General features: G+C 43.7%; 1 protein-coding gene and 2 long non-coding RNA genes across 3 annotated transcripts; 2 read left to right on the top strand and 1 right to left on the bottom strand.

Moving 5' to 3' along the window:
• Nucleotides 1-1,303: 1,303 nt before the first annotated feature.
• On the top strand, nucleotides 1,304-2,573 carry LOC143741569 (uncharacterized). Its single transcript, XR_013205136.1, has 2 exons — nucleotides 1,304-1,471; nucleotides 2,280-2,573. It is a non-coding gene; the product is annotated as an uncharacterized LOC143741569 (long non-coding RNA).
• Nucleotides 2,574-4,591: 2,018 nt separating this feature from the next.
• Nucleotides 4,592-10,034, bottom strand: LOC143742324 (uncharacterized). Its single transcript, XR_013205429.1, has 3 exons — nucleotides 9,699-10,034; nucleotides 8,395-8,563; nucleotides 4,592-4,676 (listed from the first exon to the last, which is right to left on the bottom strand). It is a non-coding gene; the product is annotated as an uncharacterized LOC143742324 (long non-coding RNA).
• A 2,031-nt stretch (nucleotides 10,035-12,065) lies between these two features.
• LOC143741568 (C-type lectin lectoxin-Phi1-like) lies at nucleotides 12,066-13,022 on the top strand. Its single transcript, XM_077233838.1, has 3 exons — nucleotides 12,066-12,146; nucleotides 12,225-12,548; nucleotides 12,643-13,022. The coding sequence occupies exons 1-3, from the start codon at nucleotides 12,122-12,124 to the stop codon at nucleotides 12,996-12,998; spliced, it is 705 nt and encodes a 234-aa protein (XP_077089953.1). The 5' UTR covers nucleotides 12,066-12,121; the 3' UTR covers nucleotides 12,999-13,022.
• The last annotated feature ends 7,214 nt before the right edge of the window (nucleotides 13,023-20,236 follow it).

Raw genomic sequence — 20,236 nt, 5'->3', positions numbered from 1 at the left:
ATTTATCGCAAAGAAGTTTTTACGCTCGCATGAGGAGGTTTTTCAGGCAATTCGAAAAATAAATATTTCGCAAAACTGCAATTGAAACACATTTTTGCACATTTACAGGTCACCTGACGTAGATGACGCGGTTTGTTTGGACATAATACGAGACAGAGTTCTTTATTAAATTCATAAAAGACAAAAGAATTACAGGAATATTGGATTCTAAACCTCAAAGAAATGTCACAATCAAGACCAGATATGAGTGAGAAACATAAACCTACCAACGTCCGTTGCCATGATTTTTGGAATGATTTATCAGAAGAGGAAAAAATGACGTTTTAGTCGCATAACATCGGTTAATGGAAACGCCGTCATTTCGCATTAGTTTTTTGTCGACATTTAGAAAAAAACGCGAAAGTTTTGCGCAAATCTGTAATGGAAACGCGCCTAGTTACAGGCAGCCGATGTCGAACACACCTACAGTATAGCCTAAGATGAGTGTTTTTTTTTCAGCATTCAGGTCAAAGATCCCTGAGGCCAATCATACAGTTTCTTTTTTTGTTTTGTTTTTTACATGTCAGTGGTGGATGACTAACTTAAATTAACAAATAGTGACCAAAAGTTGAACTACTACTAATCTAGCTATTAGCTAACCATTTATAGTTGCATGAAAGTAGTTCAGCTTTTCCAGTAAAAATCTACTTTTTATAACAGGTAGCCTTGGTGTGTGATGAAGCTATTTGTAATACTGTAGTGCATATGCAAGATGTTGACTGATACATCCTGGAATGAACAATATTTAATAACCATAATTATTACTTAATTATAAATTATTCTGTTTATTGAAAAAGCATATTCTATAAGCAGCAGTGCAACCACATGAGAACATATCTGCGGTGGCATTTAGCATGATGAGTTGCGTTTACACAATTAACAAACATACACAGGAGTTTATAGAAAAGTGCAACAGTCAAAAAAGTCTTAACAAGCTTTATGTAACAACAAGAAAGTGCAGCCAGCATTAGGCTGTGTGTCATGAACTCTAATTCCTGTGTTAATACAGAATCAGATGGTGAATCAACACAACAGCTCGTTAGTTAAACTCGTTAATATAAGTTAGTCAGCTGTGGCATATTTGCGTTTGGTTTTTGCTTTCTGCAAGCAGCATCTACGTCCATCTTAAGGTCCTTCCCTTCAGTTGGATGAGTTTAGTTGACTTGATTAACCGCACATGGTCATACAGATCTGATAATTTTTTTTCAAACAGTACACATTGTTGCTTGCGCTTTCTAAATATATTATGACTGATGAGGTTTGTAAGAAGCTTATTGGCTTAATAGGACATTGTTCCGTCAGAAGTGGGCAGGACTATTTTACAAGCAGTAATCCCATTGGATGAAAATGTGATTAATATTCTGATAGCCTGTTGCCAATATGTAATCTACAAGAGGAACGCAGTGATCACAAAGAGAGGTCTTTGAATGTTGTAAGTAAATATTTAAAAAAATATATTTAAGTAACCTGTAGAGTTCTCTTACTCTTGGCCTTCATTACTATAAGTCTGTTTTCACATAAACGCTGAATGACCACTATCTTCTGTTTAATAACATAAAAATGCAGTTTTGTTTATACGTATGTGGTTGCAAAAGTGTTTTAAGTTCTTTAAAAAAAAAAAACTTGTCTGTTTCTTCAACATTCAGTTGTTAAGCTTTTAATTTATATTCTATTTTAAAGTATGTTCTTAATCCATTTATGTATTATGTTACAGTGCCCTCATACCTGATCATTCACCTGTTTTTAATTCATTTATAGATCAGTGTTTCCAAACCCTGTCCCCGGAGGCACACCAACACTACACCTTTTCCAGCTCTTCCTAATCAATCACACCTGAATCAGCTCGTTAGTAGAGACTCTTGGACTAGAAATATATGGGTCAGACAAGGAAGACATCCAAAAAAGTGCAATGTTGGTGTGTTTCCAGGAACCGGTTTGGGAAATATTGGTCTTGATCATTGACGTGTACATGCAATACCTTGCCTCATAGACATCCAATGGAATGTGTATGTTAACTTATTGTTTTGGATTTTTCACATCAAAATGACATTTAATTTTATTGTGGTGCTCGATTGATATCTTACAAATGCTCTTGCATTAGTTTGATTACACATAAATAAGCACATAATAACCTTATACAGTGTAAAATTATTCTATAAACAGACTTGTAGTTTCCTACAGGAACTTTATTAGTGAAACTTTAAGTGTTTCTGATTGTCTCTCTGCTCTTTTTTTTTTAGGGATCTCTTGGTTTGAGCTGATGGAGGTCATGAAGGGAAGCAACCACAGCCGTGAGTGACTTTTGGCATGAAGTCTTTTGAGGGGAGTGACTGTTATTCACCTGACCTTTTTCCAGACTCAATGGAGAGTACTGTTTGCTGCTATAATGTGCCTTTGGCAAGACTGTCTGATAACGGTACCAGCTCATACCCATTCTCTGGGATAAAGGTTTCGACAGGCCATTTCTGTTCTGAACTCGCATGTGTTTGACAATGATCCACTCCAGTTTGTGTACAATAAAAGGATACATGTGACATTTGTGTGCTGTTCATGATTTCCAGCTGATCTCGGCTTTCTAAACGAACACCTGCTGTTACTTAAATCGGTTGTTCAGTCAGATTTTGAAATGAGGTATGGCCTCATCTGTCAAATTCAGAAATTATTCAGATGATGGCTGGGCCATGTGGTTTTGTTTATGGTTTAATGTCTATTAATTTGGACAATCTGTGACTGATTTGTAATTTCATGATTGCCAAGCTAAAACAGACCAGTTAAGTTTTCCTCATAAGAAATCCAATTTATTAATGTCTGTAATATGATGCATCTGTTGTCTTATTTTTTTTTTTCTTCCAGCATGTGTGTAAATGCTCTTCAAGTGCTGGTCAGATGGTATGTTTTCCTAGAGAAAGCCAGGCAACATCTGAGTGATTGAATCCTGGTGGAGTGCAGGTACAATCAAGATTAAAGGGGAGTGGCAAAAAAGCCACACCCAAAATGTTTACTTGTGTTTTTGTCTGGAAATTTCTAAAGTAAATATTGAAAATTTTGACATCTTCCCCATAACCGCTGCTGGCTTTTGTCTCAGAAGCCCCAGGGGGAGCGGTCTGGATCTTTACTCCCCCTTCATGTCTTGCCTTCTCTCATCCTGGTCATGACCTGATCCGCTCAGTTTTGCAGCTTGTCACAGTTTACAACCAGATGAACTTTACGCAACCATGCTTCAGTGACCAGGCTGGGGTTTGAACCCAGGTCCTTCCCACCAGGGAGGATATGCTCAGACCACTGAGCCACTGGCACCTTCACTCTTTCTTTCCCATTTTTGGTAATGTTGTCTTTTTTTATTTATTGAAAAAAAAGTGAAACTAAACTATAATCCACCTCAAGAGAGATTCGAACCAGCATTGCCCACACCAAGAACTGATGTTCAGACCACTTCACCACCGGCACCTTCACTCTTTATCTTAGATTTTTAGTAATCTTGTCTTCTTTATTTATTGAAAAACCAGTTAAACTAAACTATAATCCACCTCAAGACAGAGATTTGAACCAGGGTTGCCCACACCATGATCTGATGTTCAGACAACTTAGCCACCAGGCCTTTCACACTTACGCCTCTTTTTTTTTGTGGTATTTTGTCTTTTTTATTCATTGAAAATGTATTCTATCTTGAGCAAGATTCAAACCAGAATTGCCCACGCCAAGAACTGATGGTCAGACCACTTCACCACTGGCACCTTCACTCTTTATCTTAGATTTTTGGTAATTTTGTCTTCTTTATTTATTGAAAAACCAGTGAAACTGAACTATAATCCACCTCAACTGAGAGAGATTTTAACCAGGGTTGCCCACGCCAAGATGTGATGTTCAGACAACTGAGCCACCAGGCCTTTCACACTTATACCTCTTTTTTTTGTAATTTTGTCTTTTTTATTCATTGAAAACTTATTCTTTCTTGAGCAAGATTCAAACCAGAATTGACCATGCCAAGAACTGACGTTCAGACCACTTCACCACTGGCACCTTCACTCTTTCTTTTATATTTTTGGTAATTTTGTATTCTTTATTTATTGAAAAACCAGGGAAACTAAACAATTTTTTCACCTCAAGAGAGATTCAAACCCAGATCGTTCACACCAAGATCTGACGTTTAGACCACTGGTCCTTCCACGCTTACTTCTCTTTTTATTTTTTTAAAGCAATTTTGTCTTTTTCATTCATTAAAAACCAGTGAAACTAAACTTATCTTAAAGAAGATTTGAACCACGATTGTTCATGTCAAGAACTAATATTCAAACCGCTGAGCCACTGGCACATCTGCACGTTACTCTTTTTTCTTGTTTTGTCTGATTTATTCAGTCAAAAACAAAGTCAAAACGTTTTTAAGAGTGAGATTCAACCCAACAATCTCCACAGGAAAGCATGACACTCAAACCACTGAGCCACTGGTCTTTCATCTATCATAAGTGTTTTCTGTAGAAGTTTGTCTTAAACCCACAACATCTTGCAAACACAGAAAACAAGCAGCTGACTGAAAACCTCATGTGATCTTAGGTCAGAGGTCAAAGGCTTTAGCAAATCTTGAACAGAATGGTCTCTCAGGCTAGAGCAGTGAATCCATTCAAACAGCTCCTGTAAAACTGAAAGAAAAAGAGCTTTGTTTATCCATAGGCCGCTGTGGACATGACACTCAGCGGTGTGTATAGGTTTGTTTTTTTCTTCTAAGTAGTCGATATGATCATAATGACCACGTAAAATCTCCTCACACTCACCAGGTTTCAGCAGAGAGATGCATCTTCATATCTGAAATGACACAATTTAATCAAAGAAGAGGCGTGTTCAAGTCAATTGTCTGTATAAACTGCATTTATAATGTACAGTTCAATAAAAAAAATAGATCTGAACAAAATTTTCATGTTGAACTCTCTCTTTAGATGTCATAATTTCTCATTATACTATTATCATCCGCCAGGTTTAGTCATATATGTCTAGTCTAATACTCACGCTTTGAAACATCTTGATGTAAAATATCAGGCTCCAGAGAGTGTTGGAAGATCTTTGGGAAGCATCTGGACTGATTTGCTGAAATGTTAAAGGGAACCCCGACTAGTGTGGCATGTTGGCCTTATAAGATTAGTGTGGGCGTCAGCTATAAAAAGGTGATACAAAAACACTCCAAATGCTTTCTTTTTTATTAAAAAAAGTTGAAAAGTAGGTCGCCATATTATTTACGTCTTAATGCATTCTGGGTAGTGACGTGTATAGGTTGTAGCCGGTTGTAGGTTGTAGCCGCTATAGCAGCTTCGTTCATTGTTTTTCCAACGTACCGGCTTGCTAGCTAAGTTTTGACAGTAGCGAGATGAACACATCTGCCGTTCAGCCTTTTCAGTTTGAACCCGAGCGCACCGTAGGCTTAAATCAGGATCATTAAATCAGGCTTAAATCATTACTATATATTCTCATCAGAATCACAATCAGCTTTATTGGCCAGGTTTGCGCAAACAATTTGACTCTGGTAATCTCTGAGGGAAAGCAAACGACGGCAGTAGATGACTTATTAAATTATTTATGCCGATAGTACGATCGTCTGATCTATACTTAGCCTACCCTGGACAGCTGCTGACAAAAAGTGTCACTCTTTACAGCAACGTGTGTTGGAAAAATAATAAACAAAGCTGCTATAGCGGCTAGGCTAGGCTACATCCGGCTACAACCTATACACGTCTCTACCCAGAATGCATTGAGACGTAAATAACTATGGCAGCCTAAAGGTGAACGAATTTTCAGATTTTTTTAATAAAAACAAAAACATTTGGAGTGTTTTTGTATCACCTTTTTATAGCTGACGCCACCCGCGGCGCTACCATTGGGCCTGGGCCCACCCATTTTAGGTCTGGGCCTGCCCATTTTGACCCAGGCCTATAGTGAGTAGTGAGTGATTTTCATTCTAGCAGTTCATCCAATAAGCAGCCCGAGGAAAGCTTTGAGTGAAAGCTTCTCAACCAATCAGCGCCTTCTACCCCATGTGTGACTTCGAACACATTATTCTCTATGAGTGTACACTGTACATTCGTCGTCTGTCTGCGGCGCCCAGCAACGGCTCAGGACCTTGTTCAAAATCCTGCCGCGCCACAGAGCGCCATTTGTTTTGTTTTATATTAAATTTAAATGTATTTGTCTCAAATCGTCGTTAATGTATTTACTGACTTCACCCTGTGCTGCAATATACATTTAGTTTTATTCATTTACAGAAATCAACTGCTTGAATGAAAATTGCTGATGTTATCGGATTTTAAGCTGATATTCTCAATTCATTCAGTTAACGGACGCTCTGAGGTAAAGTGTTCAGACTACAAAGTCAGCAACGATTGTATTTAATTGTACAGTACAATCATAACATAGTACAGACATTATCTTAATTCCATAAAGTCCTTAAACATAACAGTATTGCTGGCCATAAACTGAGAAAGTGCGCGTCCAGTGTGCGATACCTCGAATTGTCCTAGATGCGACGTGGCACAGCGCTGCGCTTCTTGTCCAGTGTGCGACCCCCCAGTTAGGCTAACGTTACAGCACTGAGCTGAGGACAGCGACACAAGAGCCACACAGGTAGGCTACTGAGTTGCTGTCCTCAGTGCCGCAGAAAAGCACTGAAACGGAGATGAAGGGGAACACGTTTTTTTTTGTTTTGTTTTTTTTTGCTTATTTTAACTGGCCCATCCAGTTTTCTGGAGGCCCACCTACAATCAAATTCCTGGCGCCGCTAGTGGCTGACGCCCACGTTAATCTTATAAGGCCAACATGCCGCGCTAGTCGGGCTTCCCTTTAAAGAAAATGTTTCCATTAAGGCCCTGTTTACACCTGGTATTAAGATCGGATCCCAAGTTGGCGGCGCTAAATGCCTGTGTAAACGAGGTCTTGAACGCTTTTAGCTTGTCCACCAGAGGTATTTGAAAACACATTCGACCGGATTGCTTTCGTAGTGTAAATGTTTATGTGGTCGAATGCATTCAAACAGCCAAAAACTACTCTCCTCATTTACTGATCTAATGCATAAACATTACCGGTTGCATGCTAGCCAAATGGGATTTAAACTTCGTCAGCTAAAGACCCAAGATTGGCTTGATCCGGTTGACCAAAGTGCTTCTTATTAGCAGGTGTAAACAGGCCTAAGTGAGAAAAACAGATAAAAGACATGGGAGAAAGTGATCTGTGCACTGTTAATGAATTCTGTGGTTTCACAGTATTATTGCTGTATTATCAGTGAAAGTTTACCGTAGAAACAGTTTACAGTAAGTTTCTGTCAATTTCACAGCTTTTACAGTATTGTTGCTGTATTTCCAGCTTTGTCTTACTGTAGAAACTATTTACAGGAAAGTTGCTGTCAATTTATGCTATTCTTTGAAAAAAAACAACAGAGTGGGAAAATAATTACAGTAATCCTTATATTATTGTTAAATTGATAACAGTATTCCAACAGACAAGCCCGACAGAGGACGTTTTTTGGTTTATTGAGGTAATTTCAGCTTAGGAATTTTATAATACTTTGGTTTCATAACCCATATATTAAGACATTTATTATATAGTTAAAAAAAAGTTAAATATTTTGTGTGGGTGTTTTTTAATTGCGTGTCTTTATGCCTGATCTTCCTATGGTTGGCTTTCAGTTGAAATCACATTTCCAGAAACCTCAGAGTTCCAGCTAAATTCTCCTGAAAACTGAAAAGACACCAAACAAACACCTAATAGACTCAGGGTACTTTCACACTGGCAGTTTAGTTCGGAACGGGGCACGGTTCGCATGACAAATCGCTAATGTGAACGCTGTCATGGGACCCGGGTGAGCACTGGGGTACCGAACCCGAGACTACCTGGAGGAGGTGTTGTGAGTTCGGTTGCTCCCGAACCGTGCTGCGTTTCACGTGTATGTGAAAGCAACATGGACTCGGATGCACACTTGTTCAGTAAGTAAAGTATCCTGTGCATGCGTTTTAGCCGATTATGATGTATTTAGTTAAAATAAAACACACGTAAGGGATGGAGATTTACCTTGGATACAAGCAAGAGTGAGTCTGTCGTGTATTCGTGCTTAGTGCGTTCAATCAGGGCAACAAATTAATGGAAATCCACTGTCTCCTCAAAAGAGTCCATTTGCAAGCAGCGGAAAGACAGCTTATGCGACACACACACACAGTAAACCTGTGTTGTTTACTCAGCTATGCCGGGAACACTCGCGCTCGGCTTCGGACCGCAGCATACGAGCCCAGTGTGAAAGCACACTCAAACTCACATTAGTGTCTGATTCTCCAACATGATGGTCTGATCATGCCTGTTCAGAAGATAACAGCACGTTCTCACCTGGACAGAGGGAGGCAGGTAACATCTGAGAATCCCTTGGGATGATCTTCTTTACATTCCTTCAGAAGATCTTCTGGATGGATCGAGGAGAGGACACGACGAGCCAGGCTCATAGAGGTTGACTGATAATTCTTCACCTACATCTTGACTGTCCATCCTCCTTGTGTTTCTGTGACAAAACACTGGTGCACTTGAAACAACACACCTCACAACTATATTGTGAAGAACATTTAATGGTGCTGCATGCATTTTTATAATCCAACAGGTAAAAATAAGTCATCACATCTTTACTTCCAAAACTTCAGAACACAAAAAGTATTCCTTTTCCACATAACTGATTTCCTTATTATCTGATGTATTAATGGATTAATGACTTTGGTTGGGTTCCATAAAACAGAAAGTATGTGTTTGAGATTTATTCTTCAGGGAGACAAACCTTGGCCTGGCCAAATGGAGCATATCCAAATCTTGATGAATTTCAAAAGAAAATGATCTGGCAGAGACATAATAAAGGGAGTTGAGAAATAATTGAAGTTCAGAAACAGACAGACCTCATACCATTAAAAGAAAACCAATGGTGTAAGCAACATAGTGTGCCAAAAGAACACTATGTTGCTTACACCAACAAAAAAACATTTTTTATTTTATTTTAGGGAGAACACTTCCTGTAAGTCCATATGTGTCATGAATGAATCCACTGGAGGCAAGCTGGTTGAGAACCCAAATGCAACTTTACTTCAAAACAATCAAACAGAAAACCTGGACAAGAAAGATTCAATAGACAAAGACACAGGGCAAACATGAGAGCTTAAATACACAGACTAATTACTAGACAAGAGACACCTGTGAACAACTAAATAATGAACCAATGACATACATGAAACCGAAACAAGGAACAAAACCCAAACCGTGACAATATGCAAGTTTATATCTTCATCAGAATTACGGCAAACAGACCTGTTTGACTTGTTTGACAGTTGATCATTCATTAAATAAGATTAACTGGTAACCATTAATATTAACTAGACTGATATCACTCTTCATACAGCTATTTTGATAAATAATAAAACAATATTAAGGACTTTACTCTACAATCATGATTCTCCTTATGAAGACTCCCGAATGACAGTTATAAATCAAATTTCACACTTTTGTCATATTGTGTTTAATCCCTGTTTTTAGTTCACCTCTACTACAATTAGATTGTAAAAAAAATAATTTGAACATCGTTCTTTGTGCTTCCACATTACTGGATGGAAAAAATACTGCAAACCTATGTAATCGTATACTGTAAATGTTCTTACCTTGGACTTTTAGAGATAATAAACATTTTATACTTGTAGTGTTCTCACTGCACATTTCCATAGGCCTAGTTGATTTCTTTACTTTTATATTTCTCAAAAAGAAAGGCATCCAGTAGATCTAAAACCTGATATGGCACCGTTTAACACTGTTCATGCAGTTGTGTTCATAAAAGATGTGAATTTAACTCATTTTCTATGCAGATGTGAGTCCTGAAAGACAATCTAATCTAAACAAAAGTTTTGCTGGTTTTAGTCATTATCTACTAGCTCTTAGGTCATCCATGTTATTCTTTCTAAACATTCACAAAATTATATTTCAGAACTTTCAAATTTAAAAACAACAGTCTCTCACTTCCGGCTAAACGACCAATCAAATGTATATATATATATATATATATATATATATATATATAATTCCTATATAATGAGTGTCGCACAGTGCACAATATAGGGAATATGGAGCCATTTTAGGTAGAGGTGTAAAGTCCAGCTTCAGAAAGTAAAAGTCCTCAGTATTTTGTTCCAATCACCTGGATTTGCTAATTAGCACAGTTTTTCAGCCAGGAGATCTAATTAGTAAAATGGGTGGAATAATCATATGGGAGGACTTTTACTTTCTGACCCCTGGACTTTACACCTCTGGTTTCAGGCTCAGTTTATGACATATGCTTTCTATTGCGATGAATATCATCGGACCAACGCAACGCAGCACAGCTTCTCTCAATAATGCGGTATAAAGAAGCTTATTCGTCCGATTTGTTACTGAACTATGCGAATGTAAACGCATTAATGACTGATAACATATTTTTGAAAATTTTCACACACCAGGGTGGCATTTTCATTTTATTTGTTTTTTAAGTGTTCAAAACATGTAAAATAAATAATGTTTCAGTGCACAACGTGACACATCAGATTGGAATATTGCAGGCCTAGATGTTTGAATAAAGAGACATTACAGTTGTAAATATTTGAGATATTAATATTTGACGAAGGCAGCATGTTTATGCACATATTTCCAAAAGATTATGAAAGCAGGTTCTGAGCTTTAAAGTTTCAGAATAATTAGTGCAATAAGTGCAGGACTTTCTGTAAATGAAAACTAGTTTCTTTTCAAAAGCATTTAAAAGTCAAAAGCTGAATATTTTCTCTCTTCAATGTCTGTGAACTCTTCATAAAATCATTATGTTTGCAGTGCATTTTGCTTTATGTAACTTTATATAACAGTAACCTTTTCGGTTTTAATGAAAAAAAGCATGTCTGCTTTACTAGTTACATAAAAAACATGAGCCCTTTTGTGATTGTGATTGATTAAATTGGCCCGTCTCAAAATTATGGCATGATTTAAATAAGTCTGGTATTTCCTTCCTTTCACACAAGTAAACCACCTGCTCAACAGGTAAGAAGGATCTTTTCTTTATCCGTTTTATGATCAGTTTTTATTACTTGCCCTGTAAATGCTACTATACTGTTTGTAGGCCTATAAGCAAATCTGATTGCATTGCCTGTCATTGTTTGTTTGTTGATGCGATACACATTTAGACGTGTATGAGTTTATTGTACTGTTTGGGTGTGTCATACAAGAAGTATTTAGCCTTTGTATTAATTACAGAGAATCATAATGATTAAGTAAATATTGAGACATTTTTAAATTCTTACATTCTCTCATATTTGTTCTGTTTTCTATTTCCTCCAATCCACTGATCAGTCAAACAAATCAACAGACCAAAACAACCAACATTTTATCATCACACCGCATGAATAAGATTGAGACCATTCAATAAAATATAAGATTCTGGTTTAAAATTAAGTGAGCATCACCATGTTACTTCTATCGGTCCTGCTTCTTCTCTGGGGTGAGTATTTAATACGGTCTTTATTATATTTTGAGCAGCTTTGAAAATCTATAAAAAGATCCTCTCACAAAACACGTTTATGTATGTTGAAAATGTAACAGTATAATAAGTATTTTTCTTATTATTTTATTAAGAAATTATAGATCTTTTTAATTTTACAAAGTGAGCACTAGTCTATAGTCTCCATTTATTAGTTTCACATGTAAATGTTTTTGAAAGATATGAATGCTCATCCCGTCAAGATATGAAGTAGTATTTAACTAAAAACTGAATATCTCTTCTCAGGTGTTCCCCTTTCAAGTGCTTCAGGCCGACTCAGAAGATTCCACTTGATCAATGATAAACGAATGCTTATAAATGAAGCACAAAATGCTTGCAGAAGTAACTACACTGACCTCGTCACAATCTATAAAGAACGAGAGAATAAGGAGCTATTTAATATTCTCAATGTGGTCAAATGGTGATCCGGCCACATTCATCAAATACAGCGGCTCTTTTAAGGAGGAGAAATGCTGTGGTGCCGTAAACACTGGTGGAGGATGGGGGTGTGTCAATTGTGATTCAACAAAAATGTACTTCATGTGTTATGATGAAGGTAATGATCCCTGAGCCGTTTATATCCTATAAATATCTAAATACCATGCGAGTAAAATTATTGTCTGCATTCATACAGGTAATGGGCAAGAATCAGACAAGTACTGGTTAATCCGTGAAAACAGAAGCTGGTTTGCGGCTCAGCTGTACTGTAGAGAGAATCACACTGATTTAGTCAGTATCAGAAATGAGACGGAAAATGAACGAGTGAAGAAAGCAGTAAATAGGAGTGACTCTTTCTGGATCGGCCTCCAATACAATTACAGCCTTGACTGGGTTGATGGTGGACATTCTGGTTACGTACGGAGTAGTTTTCCTAGAGGATGTTTTACATATCTCTCCACATATCAAAACGGATCTTGGTTCAAAAGTAACACGGGTATCTATTCTGCTCTTTGCTACAGTAAGTTAACAAAATATTTTATGCTTTAAAATTCAAGTCTATGAAACAAAACATGCAACACATTTTATTTTAATTTTATGATTATTTTCTTCAGAAAGCTTCATTCATGTGAGCACTGTTGAAATGTCCTGGGAGGATGGTCTGGATTATTGCAACAGAAACTTTTTTGGACTCCTACGCATCGAGTCTGAGAACGATCAGATAGAAACGGAGCGAGAGCTAGAAAGAAGGAATATATCCGGGCCAGTTTGGGTGGGACTCAGACAGAGTCAAGTCTGGATTTGGATCAATGGACTTCAAGTGGGAAACTGGAGCAACTGGAAAGAAGGAAGTCCACCAGAACATCAGATTTCTGAGCACTGCGGAGCCATAGAGAAGGTGGACTGTCAATACAAATGGAGTGATAAATACTGCAGAATTAAATATAGAGTTTTATGTGAGGGGAAGTAATATAGGCCCTTTGGTTTATAAAATGCAGTTCCCTTTCGTTGTCACTCCGAGTTACGTCGGATGACGACGAATGGGGTTTCGCTTAGAAAGCCTATCAACTTCGAGTATTACAAAACGAGCCAATGGCAAGGAAATGCCATGGGTCTGCGGAATTTGCATGTCGTAACTCCGCCCCACCTCGTGGGTATAAAAGGAGGAAGCCGGCAGCAAGCAGATATGTTTTCGCTTCGGAGCCAAGTGTATTCTTCTCTCCACAAGCCATCTCTGAATTGTCAGCTTTACAAACGAGTACCTCGAGTGTTGGTGTGACGGCGATCTACGGCGAGAGCGTGCTTCCTGCTGATCTGTTGCAGTGGTCTGCCAGTCGGTGCGTTTCTCCCCGGGTGCTTCAACACTTGAGTTTTCTCTCACTAAAAGAGCTTACACGTGGCACGTCTTTTTAAAGATGTCTCGCCCGTGTACTTCTGGTTGCGGCAGATTGGTATCGGACTCTGATGGGCACGAGCGTTGCATAGTATGTTTGGGCATTGATCATGCTAGAGCAGCGCTCGTGGATGACTCATGTTCTCTCTGTGGGAACATGACCATCGCGTCATTACGGTCGAGACTCCGTGAACTCGCAAGAGTGAGAGTCCCCTCATCCACCCCCCGTCCTGCGGCTGGTGGCCAGGGTGACCTGAGGGTTACGGTCTGGAACAAGGCGCCGACTATGTGTCCGCGACCCCAGCCCCCCTCTTCAATGACGGTGCCCGCTAGTGAACTGCTGATTCCCGCGGGTCTACCCTCTGGTGGCCCGCGTGCTTCAGTTGAAGCTACAGAGGAAGATGCCATGTCTGTTGCAGCATCACTAGGCGGGTTTGACTCTTCTGGAAGTGAGGGCTCGTCACAGCTGCCACCTTCCGGTGTGCATACGGCTGTGCTCGAGTCTGATCCGGAGATGACGGCCATGCTTTCCCGGGCAGCCGCGAGCATCGGACTCCACCCTGTCCTGAGCGCTCGCGGCTGGACGATTGGTTTTTGGGTAAGGCCGCCGACCCTCGTCCTCGGCAAACCCCAATACCTTTCTTCCCGGATGTGCATGATGAGATCTCGAAGTCCTGGAAGACCCCCCTGTCTTCTCGGGACCGCTCGCTGGTCTCATCCGCCTTTCCTCCCCTCGATGAGGCAGCTGCCCGTGGGTACACTGGGCTTCCCCCGGTTGAACGCTCTGTTGCCATGCAACTATGTCCTCAGAGTGCTTCTTCTCGGGGCGAGCCTAAGCACCCATCCAAAGCCTGTAGATTTTCGTCGACCCTGGTGGCGAAGTCTTACAGAGCGGCGGGACAGGCGGCTGCTTCACTGCATGCTATGGCCACTCTGCAGGTCTACCAGGCCCAGATGCTCAGAGACATGCACGAGGGTAGGACAAACCCAGGGCTCTTTGATGAGCTGCGCGCCGCGACCGACCTTGCTCTCCGGGCGACGAAGGTTACCGCGCGCTCCCTGGGTTTGGTGATGTCCACAGCTGTGGTCCAGGAGCGACATCTGTGGCTGAACCTGGATGACATGCGGGACGCTGAGCGGACCCGTCTGCTTAACGCCCCCTTGTCCCAGGCCGGCCTCTTCGGCGGTGCAGTTGAAGACTTTGCCCAACAGTTTTCAACTGCCCAGAAACAGACCGAGGCCATCAGACACATTCTGCCCCGCCGGCCCGCTGCTGCCTCCACCTTGCCGGCCGGGCAGACGCCTCGACCTGTTTCCCGCCGAGGGCGCCCTCCTGCGGCTCCCGCCCCTCCCGCCCGGACCACGCAGCAGCCTCCACCCAGGGCCGGTCGCGGAGGAAGCCGTAAGAAGGCGCCACAGCCCTCTCCTGCCCCGCCCCCCGCTAAACGCCGGGCCAAGCGGCGCTCCTGAGACGGGCTGCTCAGGGATAATGGTTGTTTCTCAGGAGGTGTTAGCAGGACCACTCCTTCCCCCGGTGGAGGGCCGGGGGAGAATCTTTTGTTCTCCACTCCCCGCTGCTCACCCACGGGTGGGCAGCACCCTAATGTGGCTAAAGTCAGAAACAATCCCCTCTTCCCTGAGCTCACAGAGTTCTCGGGCGACACAGAGCGCCGCCCACAAGCCGTGCTCTCCTCGCCCCCCTCTGTCCCAGAGGCGGTTGACACGGCGTGCCGTCCACGGACCGCTTCGCCCCTGTCCCCCTCTGTCGCCAGACCCCTGGCAGAGCAGGCCCCCGCGGGATGACCAGCCTGGTCCTCCCCTGGCCCCCTCTGCCAGGGCGCGGTTGCTAACTGTGCCCCCTCTCCGGGCCGCTATGCCGTCCACATCTGGGCCAGTTACTCCGCTTCGCTGCCCCTCCGGGGGGACGCCTGTGGCTCCATTGATCCCGTTGGTTCAGTTCCTGGGAGCCTGGCTAGAGCTTCCCCGTCTGTCCCACTGGATCGCGCGTACCGTCAGGCTCGGCTATGCGATTCAGTTCGCACGGTCTCCTCCCCGCTTCAGGGGAGTCCGCTCCACTTTGGTCGGTGGCAATGCCCCTATCATGAGAGCAGAGATTGCCACCCTGCTGGCGAAGGGTGCAATCGAGACTGTCCCTCCAGCCGAGATGAGGTCTGGCTTCTACAGCCCCTACTTCATTGTCCCCAAGAAAACCGGTGGGTTACGGCCAATCCTGGACTTGCGCATGCTGAACCGCTCCCTTCACAGGATGCCGTTCAAGATGCTCACCGCCAAACGCGTTTTCGAATGCATACGGCCCCAGGATTGGTTTGCAGCGATCGACCTGAAGGACGCCTACTTTCATGTCTCCATTCTTCCTCGACACAGACCGTTCCTCCGGTTTGCTTTCGAGGGGCAGGCATACCAGTACGCGGTTCTCCCTTTCGGGCTAGCCCTGTCTCCTCGCATCTTCACGAAGGTCGTCGAGGCGGCCCTTGTTCCCCTTCGAGAACAAGGGGTTCGCATCCTGAGTTATATCGACGACTGGCTGATCCTAGCTCACTCTCGAGATCAGGTTTGCGAACACAGGGACCTAGTGCTTCGGCACCTAGCCCGTCTGGGCCTTCGGGTCAACTGGGAGAAGAGCAAACTTTGCCCCGTGCAGAGGATCTCTTTTCTCGGTATGGACATCGACTCGGTCGCCATGTCCGCGCAGCTTACGAGCGAGCGCGCGCAGTCACTGCTGACTTGCCTAAGACAATTCGAGGGCAAGAGTGCGGTTCCACTGAAACTTTTTCAGAGGCTCCTGGGGCATATGGCATCTGCAGCCGCGGTCACGCCGCTCGGATTGCTTCATATGAGACCTCTTCAGCTTTGGCTTCGCGACCGAGTCCCGAGGTGGGCATGGCAACACGGCACGTTCCGAGTACCAGTTACTCCGACCTGCCGTCAGTTCTTCACCCCGTGGGCGAACCTCGGTTTTCTCAGGGCCGGTGTCCCCCTGGCACGAGCTTCCCGGCATGTTGTTGTCTCAACAGATGCCTCCACCACGGGCTGGGGTGCCATGTGCAATGGACATGCTGCTGCGGGCTCCTGGACAGGACCCCAGCGGCTGTGGCATGTCAATTGCCTCGAGTTGTTGGCAGTACGCCTTGCCCTGCACCGCTTCCGGGCGTTGCTCAGGGGTCAACACGTACTAGTCCGTTCAGACAATACCGCCCCTGTAGCGTACATCAACCATCAAGGTGGTCTACGCTCCCGCCGTATGTCACAACTCGCTCGCCACCTCCTCCTATGGAGTCAGAAGCATCTGAGGTCGCTTCGAGCCATCTTCATTCCCGGAGCGCTGAACTGTGCAGCCGACGAGCTCTCACGGCTTCAGCTCCTCCCTGGAGAATGGCGACTCCATCCGCAGTCGGTTCAGCTGATTTGGGACCAGTTCGGGGACGCGCAGATAGATCTGTTTGCCTCTCACGACTCGACCCATTGCGCCCAGTTCTATTCCCTGACCGAGGGCACGCTCGGCACGGATGCTCTGGCGCACAGCTGTCCGCAGGGCCGCAAGTATGCGTTTCCCCCAGTGAGCCTTCTTGCGCACACTTTGCGCAAGGTCAGGGAGGACGAGGAGCAGGTCATTCTGGTTGCCCCTTACTGGCCCAACCGGACCTGGTTCCCCGAACTAGTACTCCTCGCGACAGCACCTCCCTGGCCGATCCCTCTGAGGAAGAACCTTCTTTCTCAGGGACGGGGCACCCTATGGCACCCTCGTCCCGATCTTTGGAACCTCCACGTGTGGCTCCTGGATGGGACGAGGTAGGTTTGAGTACCCTACCACCAGCGGTGGTGGCTACCATCACTTCCGCTAGAGCGTCGTCCACGAGACACGTCTATGCGTTGAAGTGGAACCTCTTCGTCAACTGGTGCTCTTCTCACCGAGAAGACCCCCGGAGATGCTCGATCAGTGTTGTGCTTTCCTTCCTTCAACAGGGGCTGGAGCGAAGGCTGTCTCCCTCCACCCTGAAGGTCTATGTTGCCGCCATTGCCGCACATCATGACCTCATCGAAGGTAAGTCGGTGGGGAAGCACGACCTGGTCATCAGGTTCCTGAGAGGAGCGAGGAGACTAAATCCTCCTCGTCCTCCTCTCGTTCCCTCTTAGGACCTCTCAGTGGTTCTAACTGCCCTGAAGAGTGCTCCCTTTGAGCCCCTGCAATCAGTCGAGCTTAAGTTCCTGTCTATGAAGACAGCGCTCCTGGTTGCACTGGCCTCCATCAAGAGGGTTGGGGACCTGCACGCATTCTCCGTTGACGAAGCGTGCCTGGAATTTGGGCCGGCTTCCTCTCACGTGATCCTGAGACCCCGGCCTGGATACGTGCCCAAGGTTCCTACCACACCCTTTCGGGACCAGGTGGTGAACCTGCAAGCGCTGCCCTCGGAGGAGGCAGACCCAGCCTTGGCACTGCTCTGTCCAGTTCGCGCTCTCCGCGCCTATGTAGACAGAACGCAGTGTTTCAGGACCTCAGACCAGCTCTTTGTCTGTTATGGTGGGAAGCTGAAGGGAAAGGCTCTCTCCAAGCAAAGGTTGTCTCACTGGATAGTGGACACCATTGCTTTGGCTTACCAGCAGCAAGGTCGACCGTGCCCCCTTGGTGTGACTGCCCACTCCACCCGGAGTGTGGCGTCCTCTTGGGCTCTAGCGCATGGCGCCTCGCTAACAGACATCTGCAGAGCTGCAGGCTGGGCGACACCTAACACATTCGCCAGATTCTATAATCTCCGAGTGGAGCCTGTGTCCTCTCGTGTACTCGCTTCAACCAGCTAGTACCGGACCCGCTCAGGTGTCTTCGCTTGCTCGCCATTCCACTCCACGGACTGGATACGTGCGATATTTTCCTCAGGTGAGCTTCTCCGAAAGCCCTGAGCTCCTCCAGCACTCCTGACGTCGGCGCCAGTGTCTATTGCCTGCGCGTCGGCTAGGTGCCTCCCGTGTGCATGGTCCCTCCTCTGAGCGACCCCCACATGTGTATTTCCACTGTAAGCCTCTCTGAGCGTGTGTCTTTCCCTTGGCAAGCCACCTTGCCACCCCTGGGGTTGAAATATTCCACCTGCGGCTGGACACCCCAGTGTTTTCCATATGCTTCCTTCGGGTCATATGTGTATTCTCTAAGTCCCCCCCCTCCGGGCTGGCATTAATTGCATACTTCCCCTAAGCTTGGGATATGCTTCCCAGTGTACCTTGGTATTCCTGTGATAAATGGAGTCCTTTGTCCAGGCTGACAGGGATCTCGATTTACGCAGGGCACTGGAAGACAGCTGAGAAGGTGGCGTGATTAGACTGGTAACCCCATTCGTCGTCATCCGACGTAACTCGGAGTGACAACGAAAGGGAACGTCTACGGTTACGTATGTAACCCTCGTTCCCTGAGTAGGGAACGGAGACGTTTCGTCTGCCTGCCACTTTCCGCTGTACCGCGGGGATCGCCTGAGCTCAGTCTTGGCTCCTCAGCGAAGAAACATATCTGCTTGCTGCCGGCTTCCTCCTTTTATACCCACGAGGTGGGGCGGAGTTACGCCATGCAAATTCCGCAGACCCATGGCATTTCCTTGCCATTGGCTCGTTTTTTAATACTCGAAGTTGATAGGCTTTCTAAGCGAAACCCCATTCGTCGTCATCCGACGTAACGTCTCCGTTCCCTACTCAGGGAACGAATGTTACATACGTAACCGTAGACGTTTTCAGTTTTCAGTTCAGCAAGAGAAAAAAGAGCTAGTAACTAGTAATGCTATCCATAGTGGTCCTGTTGCTTTTTTGGTTTTTATGTTTATCTCATTTATTTTACCTTTGTAAATCTTTATGTTTCATACTTAAAATGAATATTAAAAGTTGTTCATGAATCCTTGAGTCCTTTTACTGATTGTGTTGAAAGCATTTGTACTCGGCAAATCTATAAGCAAACCGAGACACACAGACAGTTCATTAGTGTCATGTGTGTTATCTGTGATTGTTGCAATGAGGTTTCTGAAAAAAATTAACAAAAAAAACTAAAATATTCTGGGTACTACATTGTCCATTTCCTTCATTGCCAGCCTTTATACTTTAAAGGAAACCAATTATGCCCCTTTTTTCAAGATGTAATATAAGTTGTGCACAGAATGTGTCCGTGAAGTTTCAGCTCAAAATAACCCACAGATCATTTAGTATACCATGTTTCAAATGCCAATTTTTGAGTTGAAGGAAAAGCATGCAGTTTTCATTTGCAGAATGTGAAGTCCTGCACGTGTTTGTAGAAAATAATTCTCCTGTACTTTATATCTCAGAGCCTGCTTTCATTCTCTTTTGGAAATATTTGCATAAACTTGCTGGTTTAGTCAAATATTAATAACATTAAAAATGTTTTCTTAATCAAATATCGAGTTCTGCAATATTTTAATATATATCAATCGTGTCACGATCACGGAAGCGCTATTTATTTGACACATTTTTAACATAAAAAAAAAAACAAATAAAAGTGAAACGACACCATGGTTTGTGATTTTTTTTTTTAAAGGAGTTGTTTTATTGGTTGGTGCCTAGCCATGGGGCTTCTTTTGTACATGTCAGCGATAGTGCTGATAATCCAAACCAAACAGATATTTAAGTTTTTGGCAGAGTATCTGAAGCACAAGCTGTAAAAGCTCCGCCCTCTTCTGGAAAGCAGGGGGAGGAGCTGCAGCTCATTTGCATTTAAAGATACAGCATGAAAACATGAGCTACATGTGAGACCAGTCCTTTTGTGATTTGACAAGTAAACACAAGAAATTTTGTGTTACACCTTTTGT

Source organism: Siphateles boraxobius, unplaced genomic scaffold, assembly GCF_051911475.1.
Source record: "Siphateles boraxobius isolate OS27281-9 unplaced genomic scaffold, OSU_SipBor_1 19, whole genome shotgun sequence".
NCBI classification, from domain to species: Eukaryota; Metazoa; Chordata; class Actinopteri; order Cypriniformes; family Leuciscidae; genus Siphateles; species Siphateles boraxobius.
Note: the sequence above shows the minus strand (reverse complement) of the source record. Positions and strands in the feature narration are given on the sequence as shown.